General features: G+C 41.8%; 1 protein-coding gene across 1 annotated transcript; it reads right to left on the bottom strand.

Annotated features, from left to right (window-relative positions):
- Nucleotides 1-2,650: 2,650 nt before the first annotated feature.
- On the bottom strand, nucleotides 2,651-13,823 carry LOC108934615 (cellular retinoic acid-binding protein 1-like). The gene is made up of 4 exons (XM_018752560.1): nucleotides 13,651-13,823; nucleotides 11,344-11,522; nucleotides 5,202-5,315; nucleotides 2,651-3,369 (listed from the first exon to the last, which is right to left on the bottom strand). The coding sequence occupies exons 1-4, from the start codon at nucleotides 13,718-13,720 to the stop codon at nucleotides 3,319-3,321; spliced, it is 414 nt and encodes a 137-aa protein (XP_018608076.1). The 5' UTR covers nucleotides 13,721-13,823; the 3' UTR covers nucleotides 2,651-3,318.
- Between the last annotated feature and the right edge of the window lie 7,078 nt (nucleotides 13,824-20,901).

Below are 20,901 nucleotides of genomic sequence, written 5' to 3'. Positions count from 1 at the left end.
CCGAAGCCACTGTTACACAGCTGACCTTTTTTTTTTTTTTTCCCCCCCGCCCTTCTTTTAAGCCATTGTCGCATAAATGTTTGTTTAGGCTGGTTTATAATGATCTTGTTTTTGCATTAACATTTGTGGCATTGAACAAAATATCAGTAAGATTTTAGCTGAGCATTAATACCGGTATGTTAACCAGTTTCCAATATTTTACACTGACATTAGGAGGCACAGAGGCTCATTCGAGGAAATGAGGTATGTCACTTCTGGTCATATTTCCGCTGCCAATTGGGCGAGGACATGAGATTTTTATTTATCTGACATTTTTCTCCGAAGTGGCTTGCAATGTTTGTGTTCTATGCCAGTTACAATTTTTACGTATTTATACAGATGGGTATTTTTTACTTTCTTAACTCAGGTAAGTACTTTGCTCAAGGGTACTACAGTGGGAGCAGGATACACCACCAGACCTGGACTGCAACCACTCCACTCTTGATGGTTTCTTTACTGGTTTCTTAATGGACTGCGCTTCTAAAACAATGTGATATAATTCCAGTTTTCCACTACAGGCCTAGACATCAGAATTTATTCTTTCTCCAGCGTGCGTACAGCCCAAGTCATACCACTGATATTGCTGCACAGTTTGTCTGCAGGTTGACCAAGGAGCAGAATGGTAACCAAACGCTGGCGCTGAGGTTCAGATCTTGAAGAAGTGTATTATTTAATTCGGTCTTCTCCCTTGTGCACCTAGCTTGATATATTCCATGACAGTAAAGCACTGATTGTAATTTTCAGCCAAAACCCAAAGGAAAAGCTGCCTGGGAGATGAGAGCAGATAGTGTAGAGCTGGCAATGAGGTCACTGACGGAGGGCCCACGGCGCACCCCCACCCAAAGGCCCGCAGCGGGGGCTCGCCACGGACTGGGCAAAACCACAAAGACTGTATTCATATATTTGAGCAGCACTCGGGACCCATGATTTGCCACTTAATTAACGAGCCGGAGCGCTCCTCCGTTCGACCCGGGCCCCAGCGCATCGTTGGTCATTATTCAAGAGGTAGTGCATTCTTTCCTTCAATATCGGGTCACAAAGCAAAGAAATCCTGCTCTCTAACGGACAGCGGGCGCTGAGGGACGGGAGCTGCGGCACGGCAGCGTGGCGCGCTACCCGTGGAGTGTGGCAACACCGCGGCCCTTTGTGCTTGGCAGCCACGATGACTTAGACCGATTTACTCTTTTTGTTGGTTGTTCTTTAGCAGACGTAGAGATAGATTTAGTGGGGGCTGGACTTCTCGTTTGCTATGGGTGTGATGAGGTTACCGCTCGCACGCAGGGCGGTAAATCACTCTGGTGCTTAACGCAGTGAAAAGTAGAGCTTTTCAGACGTAGAGCAAGAGCAACCCTCCTGGTATATGTACACAGTCCTCTACTTTCGGAGGGGTTCTGCTCCGACCACTTTGGCATAAGTCAGTTTCCCTTCAACTCTACTGTATAAACCATAACTACATGTATAAACATAAAGACAGTCGTATATAGACAATGATCATGCACGAATGCTCCATTGTATAATGGGGTTAATTTTTTCCACTACTTTCGCACACTATTTGGGCTGAAATAATGCAAATATAAAACAATATGCGGTACAGTTGTGTTTTCATATTGCTCTATTTACATTTTCTGAACTTGTTTTGTTTTTCCACTTTTTTTCTGTACCTCCACAACACGTGTTTTCACTTGCTAGTCATTTAAAAAATTAACTTGAGTGGAATCAAAAAGGCAACGTTCTGTAAGTAAAACAATGCTGGCTGGTGGACACATGGATTGAGTCAGTATGAAATATGGTCAATAACACCTTGAAATAATTAAATATATATATTGAAGTTAATGTAATGGTCATTGTGAGTCCGGGGGGTTGTGCGTTAGTTGTTCGTGTTGTAAGACAAAGACTACCCATAATTAGCTTCAGCTAACCTACTTCTCTGAATCTTCTAATTCATCTAATTTCAAAAACTGCTGCTCCTGAGCAGGGTCATAGTGATCCAGAGCCTATCCTGGAAGCATTTGGGCACAAGGCATTTTGCACCCTAGATGGAACAGCAGTCCACTGCAGGGTAGCCACACATGCGCACACACCCACTGACCTATTCACACACCATCTGAACTCCATGTCTTTGGAGTGTGGGAAGAAACCAGAGCACCCAGAGGAAACCCACACAGACCCTGGGAGAATATGAAAACTCCACATAGACTGAGCAAGGATCAAACCCCCAAACTATTACCTGATACTTCTATTTAGAATTGATGAGCTTCTGCTGTGAATTTTATGGATAGTGATGACCAGTGAAAACACTGGTACCGTTGTAGAATAGTTAGAGATGAACAATAAGATGTGCTCAGGTTTTGTTTTGCGTCATGTAAGGAAATTCCAATAAACACTTTGACAGATGATGTGAACAAATGGAAAAGCAGCATCCCCACCCCCAGAAGATTCTTCAACTCTGTGGTCCTGTGGTTTCCTCCACATGTGCTCCAGCAGATCTGCTGATGACTGGAAGCTCTGGAAGTCTGTACTCTATTAACCGCAGCAATATTCCAAAGAGAAAAAGGAGACCTTGCAGGTTTTTTCCACAGAGGACAAGCATTCATCAGGATCACTTTTTTTATTTAGGTTATTTTCACAAGTAGCAACAGGCTGCATAGCGGTTAAGAGCATGGATTTGTAAGCTGGTTGCCAAGGCTGATTCCAAGAGAAGTCCTGCTGGAACACTCTTCAGAAAAGTGCTGGAGTTGCTCTTGTGAAAAAATCTCCAGCTCTATAATGAACTAAATAATGCGAATAAAAAAAAAATGAAAAAATTTCTCCGTGCTGAACTGGCCCAGCAGCGTTAGTGGTTCGAGCCCCAGTCCCAGCCCCTCTCTGGTGTGATGAAACACTGACCAAAGCAACACCAGGAGAGCTGTGTGGAACCTGACATTTGATATCGTTTTCCCAAGATACGTCACACAAGGGCATAGTTTTGTAATAACTGTCAGAGTTCATGTACAGGAACAATATCAACCACAGCAAAAACAACTGGTTATAAAGTTACATCCTTATATAACCCTCTGCATCACCACTGTTGCTTTGCTTCATTTAATTTTCTTCAGTGACAAATCTGATACACAAAAAAGAAAGGGCTGGGTATGGGGGATTAGAAGGGGAAAGTAACACAGACTTAGACACATTTAACTAGGAATGCAGACTCCATTGTTGCATGTTGCAGGATAACCATGAGACTCGAAACGAAAAAGCAGAGTCTATTTCCTCATTCCAATGGCTACCGCAGGTTCTTCACTCTCGTACGTAAACCCTTCTGCACACAGCATCACCCGCCCCGATGATCTAAAACAAAAAAATCACATTTCCATTATTGCCACCTCACTTTGCGCCCCTTTACCTTTGAAAGTCAGTATGCCCAGTGCGTACAACAGAGCAGGGCCAATACATCAAGGTAAAGAATGATGATTATTCTTTTTTCAGGCATCCGTGTGTAACGTGCCCAAAAAATGTACTCGATTCTATGTACAGATACTTGTGTAATGTTTGCTGGCAAAAAAAAGGAGGCATTGGACTAAATGATCAAACTCTGTACTTTGAGAATCTCGTGTCTACGTGTGAACCTCTATCTGTTGGTGAAATGCACTTTTCTTTACTCTGGACTGTACATTCACTTGGATAAATGTAAATAATGTAGTAAATATACAGTATTTATCACTTCTTTGTATATTAAAGGGTAAGAAGGTACTTTATTCATCCCTGCGGGAAAATCACAAACTGTAAAAGTGAGGAAATGTTTTGCACCACGTTTTAAAAACTGTTAAAAGAGAAACAAGCGCACAGTAGAGTAGAGTAGAGTAGAGCAGAGTAGAGCAGAGTATGTGCAGGACCTACAGTATGAGGACAGGCCACCAGGGTTCACATCAGCTAAGGGTGTCACGTGTTACAGTACAGTTCAGCCCACGAAAGCGACATAAAATTATAGACTAGTCTACAGGCTTCCGTAACTGTACGAATGAAAGAAAACACGCGCCACTCTTCACACTGCAGTGTTTTACCCCTCCGTCCAAACGACGCGGTGGCCTCGCAGTGTAAAATGACTCGAGGATCCGCTGTTCCACTGCGGGGGGGGGGGGGGGGGGGAGTGAGGAGCGTTACGAAGCACGTGGCAGCGAGTCGCGCGGTTCAACTGGCGCTGCCCAGCCGGAAAAGAGGCGGGAGCGCAGCCGGCACGAGCCTTCGCCGCGAACGTTCGCCACGAGCCTTAGTTACTGGTCCTCGAAGCGCAGGATCGCTGCCGTTGTCTAATAAGTTGTTTAATAACATTTTTCTATGTTATTAAAATGTCGGTTCCGCTATTGTTATGACAATTCGCGTAATAAAAATAGCCGCTTCAAATGTGCAAACAGAGCAGAGCTCATTAATAAAGTAATCATTACCTACTGAAAACTCATACCCGGTTACCTCACGTTCAGTTAGAACACAGTGACAGTGCAAAACCAACCAAAAAGCCTTGGTCTACTGCAAGTACATGAATCATGGCAGCGCGTGAAATAATAATGAAAGAATGTGCAGCTTGGGACACGTACGTGCCTTTCAAAGAGCTTCGGAAGATTTATTTATTTCTGTCCACGCGCTAAACCGTTAAAATGCTTCATCACATTCTTATCACGTTGGACAACCACGCTTAACTTCAGTGTAGTATATCAAACTCAAAGTGACAGACCAAGTGCAGAAAAAAAACAGGAAGGGGGCTAAACAGCCATTAACTAACTGAGGCGAGCGCGAGAACCCGCACGTCGGATACGCGCCTTCATTCCCAGTTTGCGGAACATAATAATCGCCTCAACCCTAAATCGCACTGGACAAACATCCTGCCACATAAATTGCGTTATTCAGTTTAACCATCGCGTTCTATACAAATCGCAGCATTAAATCACGCGTCACAGCAGCGAATATTTATTTTTCTGAGGTTCGTTCCCGTACCATAGTTTCCTTAGTGAACGAGCTCCAGCGCTCCGGCGGCTGTGGTGATACTGATAGCCGCGGTACTAGTCTAGACTAGTGTGTGGACACATTTTCGTTCTTTCCTCCACGTCATCTCCCCGCTCTTGCTTTCCGGCTGTGTTTCGGGGAAAGAAAGTGACTCATGTGTCGGTGTTTGCCGGGCTCCTCACCAGGATGAGCTCGTCGCCCTTAAGCTCTCTGCTCCAGTAGGTCTTGGGTCCATCCCCGGCCAGTAGCCTCTGAGTGCAGTACATCTTGTTCTCGTTCTCCCATGTGGCCAGACTCTTAGGGGCAAAGAAGAAGGGCAAAGGCTCACAGGGATGCTGACAAACATATGATATGGCATCGTTTCCTCCCCAGTGTACAGTACAAACACGGTGCATTCAGTCCTGAACACATTATTTTGGATACTACTACTAGCCGTTTAGCTAAAAGCCCAGAATCTTTACGAGACTGCAAAGCTGGGACCTCCCAGATTATATTTCCCTACTTTCACTTTGTACTTTATTACATCTCGCATATGAAACTTGAAAGAGCTTAACATTTCATTGTGTTTCTGAAAAGAGAGTTTTGCTTTGCTTCACTTGTGAACTTAATTTGATCAAAATATAACTGAAATCCCCATTCTGTTGCAGTACATCAGGTATTTAAAGAGCCTGTGTTCAGCTCATACAAATAGTTATGAGCATTCTACTGTTAGAATTTCCTTAGGATTTTCTATATTCATTACATTATATATACAAAAACAATAAATATATAAAAAATAATATCGTTTTGATGCACAAGGTGGGAGTCTTCTCTGTGAGCTTTTCATGTTGACCAGGTGCAGGTTTCAGCCGCATGAGCGGCAAGGCCATGGAAGAACTTGACCTCATTCGGACAAAAGGGCATTTTGTTCCGTTTTAGAGAGGACCTCGGAGCACAGTTTGCGTCCATTAGTTTACCTCTTATCATGCAAGTTCATCATATTAATTAGCACATGAAAGGCAGAGTGTAAATGGAGTTCATTGTTTCCTCCTCTTTAACCCACCCCCTCTTCAGCAATGCCTCTTCCCATGAAGTTAGCCATGAAAGCTTGAGATCACATCTTGGTTTGCTAGATATTATATGTTTATGCTTAACTAGTTAGATCTCCTGGATACCAAAAGTGATCTGCTTGGTCAGTGAAATTTATTTCAGCGGTTTATTTATTTTTATACATTTACAATATTTCATGATGTCATTTTGCACACCATTTTATGCCCTGAAGTGCACAACAAGAGTGTCTTTAAGAGAAGTGAGAAAACGCACAGTTATGCTGTGCTTCTCATAACAGAGACTGTACACAGTGCTGCTGCTTGAAAATATGTGAACCCCTTGAGGCCCTTAGTTTTTCCACAAAATTGTTATTTAACGAGAAGCAGTCTTTCTCATCTGACATCATAGGTGTGTAATGATCAATTCCAAATGTCGAAAGAAGAAAAACAGAAGTAGAATCAGGTGTGTAATCATTTATTCATTTTACAAGTTTAACATGTAAGATTTAGATTTTAGACATTTATTTTAATATTTCATACAACAATAATGGCCATCCCTGTAGGGTTCATATGCTTTCAAGCTGTGCTGTATCTTCCTGGATTAACACTTTTACTGGTAGAACGTCATTTAGTTTTTCTCTGCGGAATTCATTATATGGCTTTACCAAAAAGAATCATTTCAATCCAATGTGTTGCTCTTGTGGTTCTGACGCTTTCCAAAGAAGGGGAAACTCGATTCATTAATCTGAGGCTTGCTTATGTAGGAAAAGGAGAAATAGCGTTACTCGTCTATAAATTGTCGCTAGACAGCCGCTATTGGGCACGAAAGGCTTGGTTGACCTGGGCAGTCTTTTAGTCTCGCTGTCAGGGACCGGCGTCACACAGCCTTCTCTCCCCTTTCTCTCTGTACTCCAACATGCTGGTGCTTGCAAAGCTTTGATTCACAAGGGAGCTCACAGCAGGAGTTCACTATCCATCTCCGAGCAACAAACTCAGTGGTGCTTTCATATCAACCCCTCACCCCCCTTGAAAGTCTTTAAAAACGAGAAACCCCCTTGATCTGTCAAAATCTCCCAGATTAAGGTGCAGTTTTAACCTCGTGCCAGTGTTGCTAAGGCCACAGGCTCTATGCGCAGGGCTTTGCTCCATGTTATCCTTGCTGCAGGGCCCCTGGCCCCGCAAAGACGATCCAGGCAGGTACAGGGGCCACTGGAATGGAGCCACACTCGAACCCGGACCGGCTGCACAGTCTGGCTGCACTGCACTTCCCTCCAGCTGTGGCCTCCCATTGTTACACCCAGTGTAACAGTAACCTTAGGGCTCAGAATCGCAGGGTTGCGTATTGTACAGTTTTAGAGAGCAGTGCAGCTGTGTTATTTCCACTTCCTCCCCCCATGGATACACTCTGGACAGAGACATCAAGGAGGTTTATTATCCTTAACTCATTTACTCATTAAAACAGAATCGGACACATATGTCATTGTAACTAAGGATCCAGTGTGATGTCAGTTGCAGATCTGAAGGTGAAATACATGGTCAGGGGCTAGACAGTGTCATATATTTTTTATATCATCATAGCCATAACTTCAGTAGTATGCTGTATCAATACAGTTTCACTGTTTAAATGTGATTTCATAATACAATTCATTTGCAGACACAAAGTCTACAACCGTTTCTCACGGCAAACTGGAGCCTTACTCGGCCACACAGGTCGCAAGGCTGACAGAGGAGGGGACACACCCCAGATGGGACCCCAGTCCACCGCAAGGCACCCCAGACAGGGCTCGAACCCCAGACCCATCACACAGCAGGCCACAGCCAAACCTGCTGCGCCACCACACCCCACAATTAAGTTGCTTTGCAGTTCATTTTTAAATCTTGAGCTTGACAAATATCATAATTTTTTCCTAGTTTAAACAATGAGATAATTATTAAAGTAAGAGAAGGGAATGCCTGGAAACCCTTCTGAAACTTATTAAAAAGTGCTGCATGATCTTAACTGTAATGTATTCTCATCTTTTGACCCTGAGCCCTTGGGCTATTTATGTGAACATAGTTGCAATTTATCAGTGTATTGTCTGTCTGTATGCTGTTGTGACCTTGTGCTGTTCATAAACCAACAAAAAATATAAAGAAATAAAGTAAGAGAAGATTTGTGTCAACATGTGACCTCAGTAAATGTCTATTTTACATTTCCTAATGAATTGCTGTTCTTTCTAGAATAACATCTTGTAGGTGACTATAATTTATACGATATTTATACACAATATTTGCTGTAGCAAATTATTTGGCCTCATGGTGGCACTGTGAGTAGCACTGCAGCATCACAGCGCCTGGGCCATTCGCCACATATCTGCATCTGCTTTCTCTGGGTGCTCTGGTTTCCTCCAATCGTCCAAAGCCATGTAGTTCCTGTGGATCGGTGACATTAAGTTGACCACAGTGTGTATGAATGCGTGAGTGTGTGCCTTTGTGGTTACCCTGTAATGGACTGGTGTTCTGTTGAGGGTGTAGCCCCCCCCAGCCCTGTACCCATTGATTCTGGGATAGGCTCTGGACAGCCGCAACCAGGGCCAGTGGTTAGCGAAGGCTTTGATTATAGAGTACTAAGAAACAGTTTTCGTCAGAGTAATTTTACTTTTCTATAATGCTTTCAATACTTTTTCATAAGAGCACATAATTTAGAACGTCAGCCAGTTTTTCTATTCATAAAGCAATCCTTCACGAATCCTCTGAGATTCATTTGTATTTTGGATGAGCCTTAACTTCAGCTTTTCTCTGAGTTTCTCAAAAAATTTGCATAAGCACTATACAGCATTTAATATGCTGTATTCATGTTCTATAATGTCCCAATAACTTTTTCATAAGAACACAATTCATAACATCAGTCAGTTTTTTTTCAATTTGTCTTGTGCTTCCTCAGGAGTTGTGAAAGATTCATTTTTATTTTGGGCAGACTCTAACTCCAGCTTTTCTCCCAGTCCCTCAGAAAATCTGCAAATGGATTGGAAACATATGCCTTTGAGACTGGTACCAAAACTTTGTAAGTCCATCCAGGTGGCTTGGCAGCAAAATAATGATGACATCAGGCAAGCCTAGGGACAGATGTGATATTCTTTCTCTGAATCTGTGCCTTCAAGTGCGATGATCCCCTTACACTCTTTAATTTGTCTGGTGGAGTAAAAGTGGAGGGACCACTGGGGTCAAGTCTGCAGGTATGTCACCTCAGTCAAACTCTCTATGAGGTCCCTTTATTGCATGGAAGCTTTATAATTATGGAAATAAAAAATATTTTTAAAACAATATTCTGCCAGAGGAGCACATTTTTCTTTTCCTAATTAATGCCACCATAATGTGTATCATATGCATAAACTTAATACTACCAAATAAAATAAGTAGCCTCTTGTGCAATTAGAAAACCACAGCTTACCATTGTGGTCTAAAACTGTGTGCGACTGAAATATTACTTTTGTGGGTTTAAAAAATGTGCTTATTTTAATATATAACTTAGCAGAGGCAGCTGGCAGTCAGATCGTTTGGTTGCCTTGTGTGTCACTGAATACTTACTATGGTAGCCAATGGTAAACTTAAATCTACAAAATCTGACTAGGTTTCAGCAAAACATTCCAGTCTAATTTAAAACCATTAATGCCAAGGTTCAGCACTGATTTCTGAGTGTCAGCACAGTAAAGTTTAAAGTGAGTTCTCCCACAATGCATTAGTAACCGGCTAATGACTAGGCTCTACTGGGCACACTCCTCCAGTGAGAGGCCAGAAACAGGCATTGGAGGTATTTCAACCTGGGACGGTATGGGTCGACTGCAAGGTGTGGTAGGGATTGCAATAAGTAGGATAGTGTTGAGCCATTAACGCTTGTCCTCGCTGAGGACAGCGATGGAAACCTAAGTCCAAACTCTCAAACTGGCATGGGCTACAGTTAAACATTCTTAGGGTTAGAGCCCTCGAAGGATAGGATGTGTCTGGCAGAGTGGCTGGTTGGGTATTGTGATATGAGAAAATACATGGGTTACAACATTTTTACAGGCATTTTAACACACACGCAAAAAGGCGGAAACATTCTGGCCCTGTTTGCGTAACTAACTAACCATACAAGTATGTACTGATTTATCTCGACTGACCGTTCTGAGCTTTTCCTCAAATAAGTCAAGCATGGAATACTCATCTGGGTTCACATCCGTTTATTTACTTTTATCCTAGCTTGAATTAATTGAGTTATTACACTGGATTTTGTCTAAAATGGTCTCAGAAGTTGAATTTAGTTTTCTTCTGTACATCTTCAGTGTCTATGGGTAAAGTAGGTGCTGTTGAGCAAATTCAACTCACAGTAAGCACTCACATGGTTTTCGGGGTAAGGGAGGTTACAGAAGTGGTTTGTTATTGTCTTTTTCCACAGATGCGTACAGATTGCTAGCACAAGGAGAACATGTAAACTCCATACAACCTGAGCCAGATTCCCACCTAAACCCAAACACAGAGCTCAGGAGCTGGGAGTCATCAGCACTACCCACTGCCTACCATTTCACATACGCATCCGTAAACCTACATATCTACTGTGATATTTATTTTTTGCATGTGTGGAAGAAACTGGTTTATGGCTGATGATGAATGAATTTGGAATGCTTTAATTATTGTGATTCTCATTTAGTTCCTCTTTTATTTCTGTACAGCTCTATAAGTAGTAATGCCATGTGCTGGATTCCAATATTCCTTTACATCAGTGAAGCATAATCATGTTACACTCAGGGTTTATTCTAATAAGTGAGAGGCCATGTAAAATGTCTTTGCTGGCACTCCTTTCCTTTCACCCATTCTGTTCTGTAAGTTGCTCTGACTTCGTATATCATTATGTGAAATTTTTCGAGCTTCCTTCATTAGTGTTGCTTGCTGTTGGGCACAGCGGAATATTTTACAAGAAAGGTGCAAGTTAATTTGATGAAAGGCTGTGTGGGATTACGGTCTCCGATTAGCTTTGTCCTTTTCTTTAATTCAACTGCAAGCTGTAAGATTTCTTACACTGATCTTGCATCATACAGCTGCTCTTGATGGATTTTTATGTTCCTTGTTTATGATGGTGATACTCGTGGGTCAACAGAAATTGACCTATTTTTTTAACACAGAAGTCAAAGCAAAATATTAGCATTTTATGCCACTCACTCGGCATCTTCGTCCACTGTCTGCCTTTCTACAGACAGCATTTACCCTACGCAGTCAACCATCCCGTCATTTCTTCTTACATCTCATGCTAGGTTTCACCTCCTCTGACCTGAACGCTCACCTTGCACTTCCTCCCATCCACTGTTTCTTCATCAAACTCCTCCCCGATGCGGAAGTTGATCTCAGTGGTGCGCACGGTGGTGGAAGTCTTGATATAGAACTGCTCGCCATCCTGCCGGATCTCCACGTGGGGCTTGGAGGCGGCTGCTCCGGCCACTTTCCGCAGCATGGCATTCACACCTGAAGAATGAACTGAGGTTAAGATCCTCACCCAGTTTGCATCAACACACCTCACTCCAGTTAGGACTGTTTTAGATACTCTTCTCTACTGATTTCCTTCGCTGCAATCATATTCAGTTATAGGCCACTCTAGGAGAATTCATAGTCTCTGAGCTTTCACGATAAGTCATTGGCCTATTAATTAACTTGTAGCTGTAGTTGTGCAAATAAAATTAGGATTTTTTATTTTACTGTGAGAAATAAAATGCCTATGTAGTAAGTTTCATTTGATCCCCTGTTAAAATCTATTGTATAAAAGTACAAAAGAAGAATACTTTTCTTAATCCTGCCTATAGGGCACACAATCCAATCAAAAGCGGCAAATGATATATTATATAGCCTGACTTGGCGCTGAGTAGCTCTGGATATATACTTAGCTATGTTATGTGAATTAAAACTAATCCAAAAAATAACATATCTGAAATGAGATTTGAGATATTTGTCTGGATTATGTCCTGAAGTGCAGCAGTACAGCATTGACTTCATGGGAAGGGGAGTGCTGGGCACAGAAGGGACCACCCTATCTCCCCTCCAGCCTCTGCTTCTGTCCCAGGAAGGATAAAGTTACATCTCTTTTTGTTTCTGCTGGCATCGTTTTCTAGGAGAAGGATTTGTCCCGAATCTCCAGGCTGCGTTGGGTGGATTTCAAAAAGGAAAGTTCCACAATGGACCTGGGGGTCTTTCCTGGACCAGGGAGAAGTAATATTCCCTTTCTCACTGATTGTGGGTTCACACAAGTCCTACATACGGGCTGGTCTGTGGAGTTAGGCTTGAGTGCAGTGAAACCGTCGTTTCAGCAGATGTTGATTCGTATCGGTATGAAGTGAAATGTCAGGGCCCGTGTGACATCTTCTGTTGCGTGTCAGAATTTGTGGTTATAGTACAGTAGTTGCATCTGCAGTACCAGTCAAAAGTTTGAGTACAAATTCCCTTCAGCAAACTGAAGGAGAAAGGTGAGGCTATAATATAGAAGGGAGATTATAGTGCAGTCACTACAACAATGGGGCCATCTGAGTAATTTATTCACAAGATAAATGATATGGGACACAGAATAGTCACATGAGGAACACCAACTCGTGTCAAACAATGCTTTTATATTCATACTGTGCTTGGGAGAACCTGGCAATATCTGTGTGGGACAAACTGGACAGGAGAGTGAAAGCAGAGCAAGACACAGTTGTCGTACATCTCTGGGAAGTGCTGCAGCGGAGCTGGGAAGACATGGCACCTCATTTCCTGATCCGATATGTTAACGAAATGCCTTTCGGAAAGAACGACATTCTAGCAGTTGTGCTCAAACATTTGACTTGTATGGTATCTCAGTGTTTCTATCTGTGGGAATGGTGCACAAGAAAGGATCGGAGAAAGACTGATCACAAAATGTCATTCAAAATCAATCAGTCTGTAGTAGGACGGCAGAGAATAAGTTGTGTGCTATCCATAGATTTTTCACTAAAAGCTCAGTTGTCCTATGGGTTTAGAGATCAGATGAGATCTGAAAGTTTGCTTCCTCCCATTCCTGGAAAGCTTTATGTAGCTTATTGTTGTTGGCGCAATCAAAAAGTTTGTATTGGAGAATTTTGCCAGCGGAAAAGTTCTGTCTTTCTTGCAACACTTGCGTGCCTTTGTTTCCCGGGAGAAGAACCAGGCCATCAAAGCTGACAATGCTTCTCTGACGCTGTGCATCAGTGTTGGATTGTTTGTGGTCACTATTGCCACAGCACGTTCATTCATTTCCAATGCAGATATTTTGCGTGCGCTCTCATACCAAAACAAGTCGATGCAGAATCTTGACAGTTTGCCAAATGTTTCAGACATTCAGCAGCATATTTTTCGATCAAACGAGAAATTTTATAAATTTTTTTTCTTATACATTCCTGGACTGTGCCCATAACCAAAGACATCCGGTTAATTGGAATTCTTTTTTTAATGATTTCCATTTTTTAAACAAGAGGACTTTCTTTGTACCATTAATAGAGAAAACACCAAGCAATTAAGTATTTTCGTGCAGTTTTAAAGGTCACTTAGGTATGTATTGTAATATTGTACTAAAGGATTTTCTGAAAGTGGGGGAAAATAAGAGACTTACTGAGGGCTTTCAGAAGTTCGTCGAAATTCTCGCTGCTCTTCATTTTCCAGGTGCCTGCAAAGTTGGGCATTTTCCCAGGTGGGTCTGTGGGTGAACCTGCCTCCGTGCGCTGGGTGTCTTGGTCTCTACTTGCAGCTTCCCTTCTCTGCTTCTCTCTCACTCTGTCTCTTACACGGCTGTTACTCTCCCTCTGTTTGCCTCAGCCCCTGCACTGCCACTGGCCATAGCAAGTGTCTTGAACGCGAGTCACCGAGCTCCCTCCCCCGAAAGCCATACCATTATCATATTATTCAAACTAGGACCTGTAATGTAAAAGCAAACCTTCACATCTATCACCATTAATTCATTATGACTGGAATGTCCTATGTGCACTTTTAAGCAAGAGATCATATTTTCTCATGTGCACTTTGGCTTTAGACAGTTTTGAACATTATTCAGGTAACCATGGAAATGGTTAAAAGCATGTCTAGTTAAGTGGTGGGACGGGGCCTTGCCTACAGCCCCCTTACTGGACTGGTGAGGAAATGTTAAATTCTGTTAAATACAAACTGTGTGTGTGTGTCTGTGTGTGTCTGTGTATATGTTGCAAAAACTGAAGCAGAGCACGTTTTGAAGGACAATTTTTGCTACGATCCCAAGGCTCTTTAGGGGTGTAGAGGGGTGTTACAAAGTTTCGCCCCAAGTTATGGGTTATGAATTGACGAGACAACAAATAGTGAGTACAAACAGAAGTGTGTGTTTAATGTTTTTGTTAAAGAGCAAATAGTCTAAGTACACAAAATAAAGGGCCAGCACAAAAACCTTACAAAAGTGAACTGAAAGCAAAGATCATTCGGAAACAAAGAAAAGCTGTCGCACAGGGCTGCCCGGAGACCAGGGTGTGGACCCAATTGCGGGATCATTTGTTATAAAGATGCTCGGGGCTAGGAAATACCCTGAGTCAAGGGAAAGCGTGGTTCGAGAGGAGAATCCGAAGACGTGGTCGAGGACGCCAAGCGAGGTTCGATACCGTGGAAGACAGGAGACGGGCGAGGGAGTGAGGGAGTCAGAAGAGGACGGACAAGGAACTGAAGAGGAGTCGTGAATCCTGGAGGGACGGTTGTATTCTAAGAAAATGAGGAGAAGGAGCCGGGGACGGTTTTTATAGATGAATGTTCTGATTGCTGACAGGTGCTTAATTGGAGGCAGGCGCTGCTGGTTGCGGTGCGTGCGTGGTTGTGACAAAAGTCCAGCTGAACTAACCATTTAAGACAAGCAACTTTCAACCTCAAAGCTCGGAAAGAAAAGGGGGTCAAAACCCAAAACAAAGTTTTCCACCACCTCATAACTACACTACTTTCAAACTAGCTAAAGAAAGAAAAACAAACAACAAAACAGGTTTACAAGCAGTGTATAAGTGACACAAACAAGGAAAAATATGAAACTAATTGTGCGACGATAAACAGGAAAACAGAGAGCACTATCAAAATCACAGAATAACTAGCTGTTGTATTAATCCACAAACAAGCTCTCCAAAAGGCCTCCGGGAAGTTGCTTTCGAACTTGTGGGAAGTCCCGCCTTTCCTGTCCGGCAAATCACGTGCATCAATCCTGAATTAATGTTGACGGACAGGTGTCACCTCCAAAAGCAAGTCAGCGGGTGGGGAAACCGGAAAGAAAAAACAAAATAGACACCCCTGTGGACGTAACAGTGGCATTTTGAGAAAACCCATTATTGGACTTTATGTTCCGCGTTGTACATTGTGTGAGTTGTACAGCAGCTGGGGGATTTTCACTTGCACCTGTTGCTTTTAGCCTTATCCTTTATATGTTTAAATCATGCCTTTATTGTCTTGCAATTGTTTGACCTCTTTCATATTTATTCCCCCTTTCAGGAACCAAGGATTCCAAATTAAGACCATTCCAGGGAATATGAAAATGGCTGTGAAAGATGCAAATAAGCATTATTAGCATTTTTGAACTGTACAGTTATTCTTAAAAAACCAATAGATGTGTGTGTTCACCTTTCACCCTAGTGAGGTATCGCACTTTCTTTACAGATTTTTATTGCACCTGCCATGTTAGGGTGTCAGCAATATTTTATATGACACTTGAAATTTGTGCCTTCAATACATGTACTGCAGCATAATACAACTATTATTGTGCTGTTACACGTTACTTTAAAAAAATAATAACGGTGTAACGTTTTTAGCTGAGAAAATTATTTTTAAGGAATACTCCCGAGAGTAGTCCTTTTGTGACGACTGGGATGATACAAGTAAACTGCTCTATTTTTTAAAATGAAACTGCTCTGAACTTTTTGAAATGTAGCATTTTGTAGTTGGGGGAAAAAGAAGTATTAGTAATAGTATTAGTGGCAGAGTTGTCTGGAAAGTGACTTGCAAGTCTTGCTCATTCTGCCTCATTTCCTTTTTTCAACTGAAATTAGAGCAAGTACGTGATTCATTACGCTTTATGGACATTTTAGGTAAATAGGGTGCGTGCTGCTGCCCCGAAGTATGGCTTCTCGTGAAAGAAAAACATTCCGTTTCCCAGAAGAGAAAGCCACCATTGACACACTCTGAGAAGGCCATTCTTCCTGGCTTGGAAGAAGTTAAGGAGCACTCAAAAACTACATGTCATCTGCGAGGACCCATTCACACAGACGTCAGCTTCTCTAGGGGGGCTGTTTTTCATGCCCACTGCCCATTAGGAATAATTAGTTCTTGTTCTGACGGCTCTTGATCAGGGGCCCCATCAGACGCCTGACGATTACTGTAGAGCTTTGTCATTGCTTCCCAGGGAAGTGTTGCTGTGAGGAATGCAGGCCTTTCCCTATCACTGCCTGCTGGCTTCCCTCAGCACCAAGATGTGACGGGTGGATTCACGGCAAAGAGAAAGGAGACGGACGAAAGACACTCCCTCGGGTCTTAGAGCCGTGACCACCTTAAAGCTGCGGAACCTACCTGGACATTATATGCGGATTTTACTGCCCGGGATATGATGGCCTGATTCCTCAAGGATGACTGTTATTCGATCTTGTTAGCAGAGCACCCAGCTTGCTGTCAGGGGAAATCTGGAAAAGGAGACTAAAGCCAAAATTTGTGCATATAAAGGGAGCGGTTTATAATGATGCAGTTTAATACAATGGTCTGAATGCGAAGGCACGTCTCCGGGAAACTGCAATTCATCATCCGCAGCAACACAAAATCATCCGAGAAGGGATCTCATTTTAGAGATCTTTCATCATTTTCTGAGAAATTTTTCAATTTTTTGCAAGGGCTGCATTAGTCCTAATAGCGCAGTCATCTTACACCCCAATAATTACACCATAATTACCGAGGAACGGTATGGACCATTCCAGCTATTTCCTTAAGCAACACATAATGTTCCAGTTCAGCGTTCTGAAATATATAAACGTCTCCATAGGGTAATTAAGTGGTATACTCCATACTTGTGTAAAATTCCAAGTGAAAATCCATGTGTGTTTCATTTTCAGAAGAGCTCCCAAATTTCAGTAAATGGGCCTGGGGTTAACTACGAGCTGGAATGCAGAAATTCAGAACAAATAAAAGAAAAAAGACACATTGAAATATAATGAATAGACCAATACCTCAGTGAAATGATTACATTTACTACAAGAATGAATTTATATTTATAATATGTAAAGCCATGCTTTTGCAGTTGCTCTGAGGGGGTCTTAGTTAAATGCCAAGGGCTTTATGGCTGCTCTCCCCTGGCTCATGCATCAACGCTGACTACAAAGGCTTGAAGGCCACGGTGGATTTTCGCGGCTCAGTCGTGCCCGTGTGTCCCCGTTATGATACAGTAAGATGATAGTATTGTTTCCTTCATATTCATTATAGTTTTGATAATCTTTTTACTTGCCCTTTCAAAATTAAATAAAACCTCGTGCCATACATTCCAAAGATCACTGCTGGTTCTGGAGTATAAAATGAGAGATTAAAAGCCATACTCACATTTTACGCTTTCATACTTACATTACGGTCTTCATTTACTTGTCAGGTACACAGTATCCAGTATGAATGTTTTTCAGTATGTGTTTTATAAATGTATTCAAATCCATTTTGTAACCTTTGTGACATTTTTAAGTCTGCAGGAGGAATTACTACCCTTATCCTTTTAATAGATTTTATCAGTTTTTGTGAGCAATATGTAATTGGGCTTTTTTGGTCAAGTTAAAAATCCTGATCTGAAACAGGCATGCGTTTTTTTTTTTAATTCTTTGACAGCATGATTAAAACATTTTTACAACATTAACGGACTCCGGAGGAAAAAGCTGTAAAACGTTTAAGCTTCAGTCTCGAGGATTCATATTTTGCAGAAATTTTGAGAGAGCGATGTGTTTTGCATGAGGGCAATAAACTCTTCAAACACTGAGAGCCTGCTAAAGATTCCTCTTTGATATTATTAAAAATATTAATCATTTGAAAGACGTCCATTAATTTTAAAGGCGTCCAGTCCACACATACCGAAGAAGCCGTTGCATCTGAAAAAAGTAAGAATTTGTCTCAGGAGCAGGACAAACAGTAGTGGTTTGAGCTGATGCCCTACAGCTGAAGGACTCCGATCCCAAATACTGCTGTATGCAGTATGCAAATGTAACCTTGTAAGCTTTCTTGGATAAAGTCTTCAGAAAACTGAATTAATAAGATGAAGCAGTTTCACACTCCGTTTGACACCCTTATGAAGAACCAAGCATAATTCTGTGCCTCCTGCTTGTAGTTTTTTTTAGGATTTTGCTCAGTGTTTCTTCTCCCTACGAAGTCTTAGCAAATAAGAATTATGTTCAGTTTAAAGGGTTTGTAGGACTTTAGATCCGCCTTGATCTGGAGGGAGACGGGAGCGGCACTGGACTCTGGGAGGTCACCAGCTGCAGTGGTGTCTGGATGCTCAGGTATAGCGCTAAGATGCAGAGTCTGGAAAGCATTTCCACTCTGTGGAATCAGGCCAGTATTTTTAACTATAATGATATTTAAACAGTAAAAAAAAAAAAAACAAAACACAAAGGACCACTTTAAAAGTACTTTAATAAAATGAGTCTGAGGATGAATCTGTTAAAGACATAAAGTGTTTTAAAATGAGTGTCTTCAAAGAACTAACGGAGGGGGGCTGAACAACAATGGTTGTATTCACTGTGAACTGAGTATTTCCTCCATACACTCCATATTTCAGTCTTCTGTCTTGTTCCTCTTCACAGATGGCACTGCCGTTATTGCTTTTGGCCTCACCCCCGACGGACCTTCTGTTTTACCCATCAGTATCTGTTTAGTACACAGAAAAGTGCAATTCATCTTGTGTTATTTCCACAGACAGACAATGCGCCCTCTGTGTTCTGTTAATTTATTCCATAAATCATATATACATGTCATCTGACAGAGGTGCTGATTTGTTAATTGCGACGTTAACAGCTAATCAACTGAATGAGAAATTTTTGCTGTACATTTTAAGAGCTTTTCATTTCTCAATTTTTATGCATAATTTTTTTCTCATTGTTCTTTCCTGTACTAATTTTGAGATACTGAGGTTGAGTGAATCTTAGAGTTCACTTTTAAAAGACAGGTTTAGTGAGTTATCGCATCTTTGAGGCTATTGTGTGCTCTTTAGATCACCGGCGTTCTTGCCACATCTTCGGCTCCACGCAAGCGCTCTAGGCAGTGGATGAGCTGCGATTTATTAACTGTAAACTCAGTTTTTGAACTCGGAGGAATTTTACTTATGTGTGGGTTGGCTTGGAGATGCTGCACTGCTTTATGTTGAAACCTATGATGGAAGTTTCTGTTCACCCCAGCCATTTTTACTATAATTTTGCTGTTTTATCATTCTTTCCGTTGGTGTTTGGACAGAGAGAAACGTCGACATTTAAATTTTAAATCAGTCACTAGGAGTCATGTGTTTCTTTACAATGAAGTTGCTCTATAAGCAACATGTTCCATTTGGACCGTTGGAAGGACTGTGACTGACAGTCTTCCAAACCAGCAGAGGCTGATCAGCACTCTTTACCTTATTTTAGTCTTTACCCTGGCATTGTGCTACTGCCATTACAATAACTGAAAGCCTTGCAGTGAGCTGGGGTGTGTTTGGAGGTGGATCAGCACCCGCCATGTGCCCATGTGTCCTAATGTTCTGGCGCATTTTTCATGACCCCTGAAAAGCGGCATCCCTGTGTCTCTATGGCAGTGATTGGGCACTAAATCAGAGGGAATGACAAACAAAAGGTACTGCCTGGGGGGGTCGGGGGGGTAGATTAGGGACTTCAGAGAAAATCATTGCAGGGGGCCACGTGCTTGCCCAGAGTTTGAACTAGAGGCATTCAATTTCACTTTCTCTACAAAGCCTTTACAATGCAGACAGGGCCAATTACTGCACACAATCCATCTAGATGTGGGAAAAAGGTGAAAGTAAAAACTGAAGTATTTTGGCTCTGCCCATAGCTTTTTATTACACTGAAATTGTTAATAACTCTCTTTTGACGCCATACGTGGCCTTCGGTTCCAGTTGTTTTAAATCTGATGATTTGATGCCGATAAAAATTGTTTTGGCACGTTTGGGCCTGAGAATCACTCGTTGAGGCTCATTCTAATTTGCAAAAAATGCCGAGACAATTCCTCTCAACTAAATAACTGTTAAATTTGCCCATTCCAGTGTAGTATTTTTATAAAGATTATTTCATTCTGTTTGGTTACTTGATGAATTGTCTTAACCAGCAAAATGTAAACTACTTATACACCTTGTGGGGAGCTTATGGTAAAATTAGTCCTTTACGTACTTGGCTATTATTCTTCAAATATTTAAATTCACAGTCCGTGAATCATAAAGGCAACTCTGTACAAGGTAATGAATTTGTGTGAATATAGTTTACTGTCGAGTACTGTATGCCTTACAATGAGTGTACCCTGGCCAAGACAGATTTTACTAGAGTGCAGCGCGCCCTCTACAGCACACATTTTCCTATAAGTTCTTCTGAAACCAAATACTGTGGAGCAAATGAATGCTTCATTTACTTATGTGGCTGATACTTCTCTCCAATACATCTTGAGATGTTAAGATACCGGCACTTATTTAATCCATTTACAGAGCTAAGTAATTCTGGGTAAGTACCTTTTACCAGGTGTGGGATTCAAACCTACAACCTCTGTGTCAAAAACCAGTGGTTCTAACCAAAATACCAGCTGAATGAAATGATAATTCTTCACTTTATGAATGCAAAAACATTTAGTAAAACGATTAATATAAACTAACCATAAATAC

The sequence above is a fragment of the Scleropages formosus genome, chromosome 11, assembly GCF_900964775.1.
Source record: "Scleropages formosus chromosome 11, fSclFor1.1, whole genome shotgun sequence".
Taxonomy (NCBI): Eukaryota; Metazoa; Chordata; class Actinopteri; order Osteoglossiformes; family Osteoglossidae; genus Scleropages; species Scleropages formosus.
The sequence above is the reverse complement of the archived record's forward strand: the minus strand, read 5'-3'. Positions and strand labels throughout refer to the sequence as shown.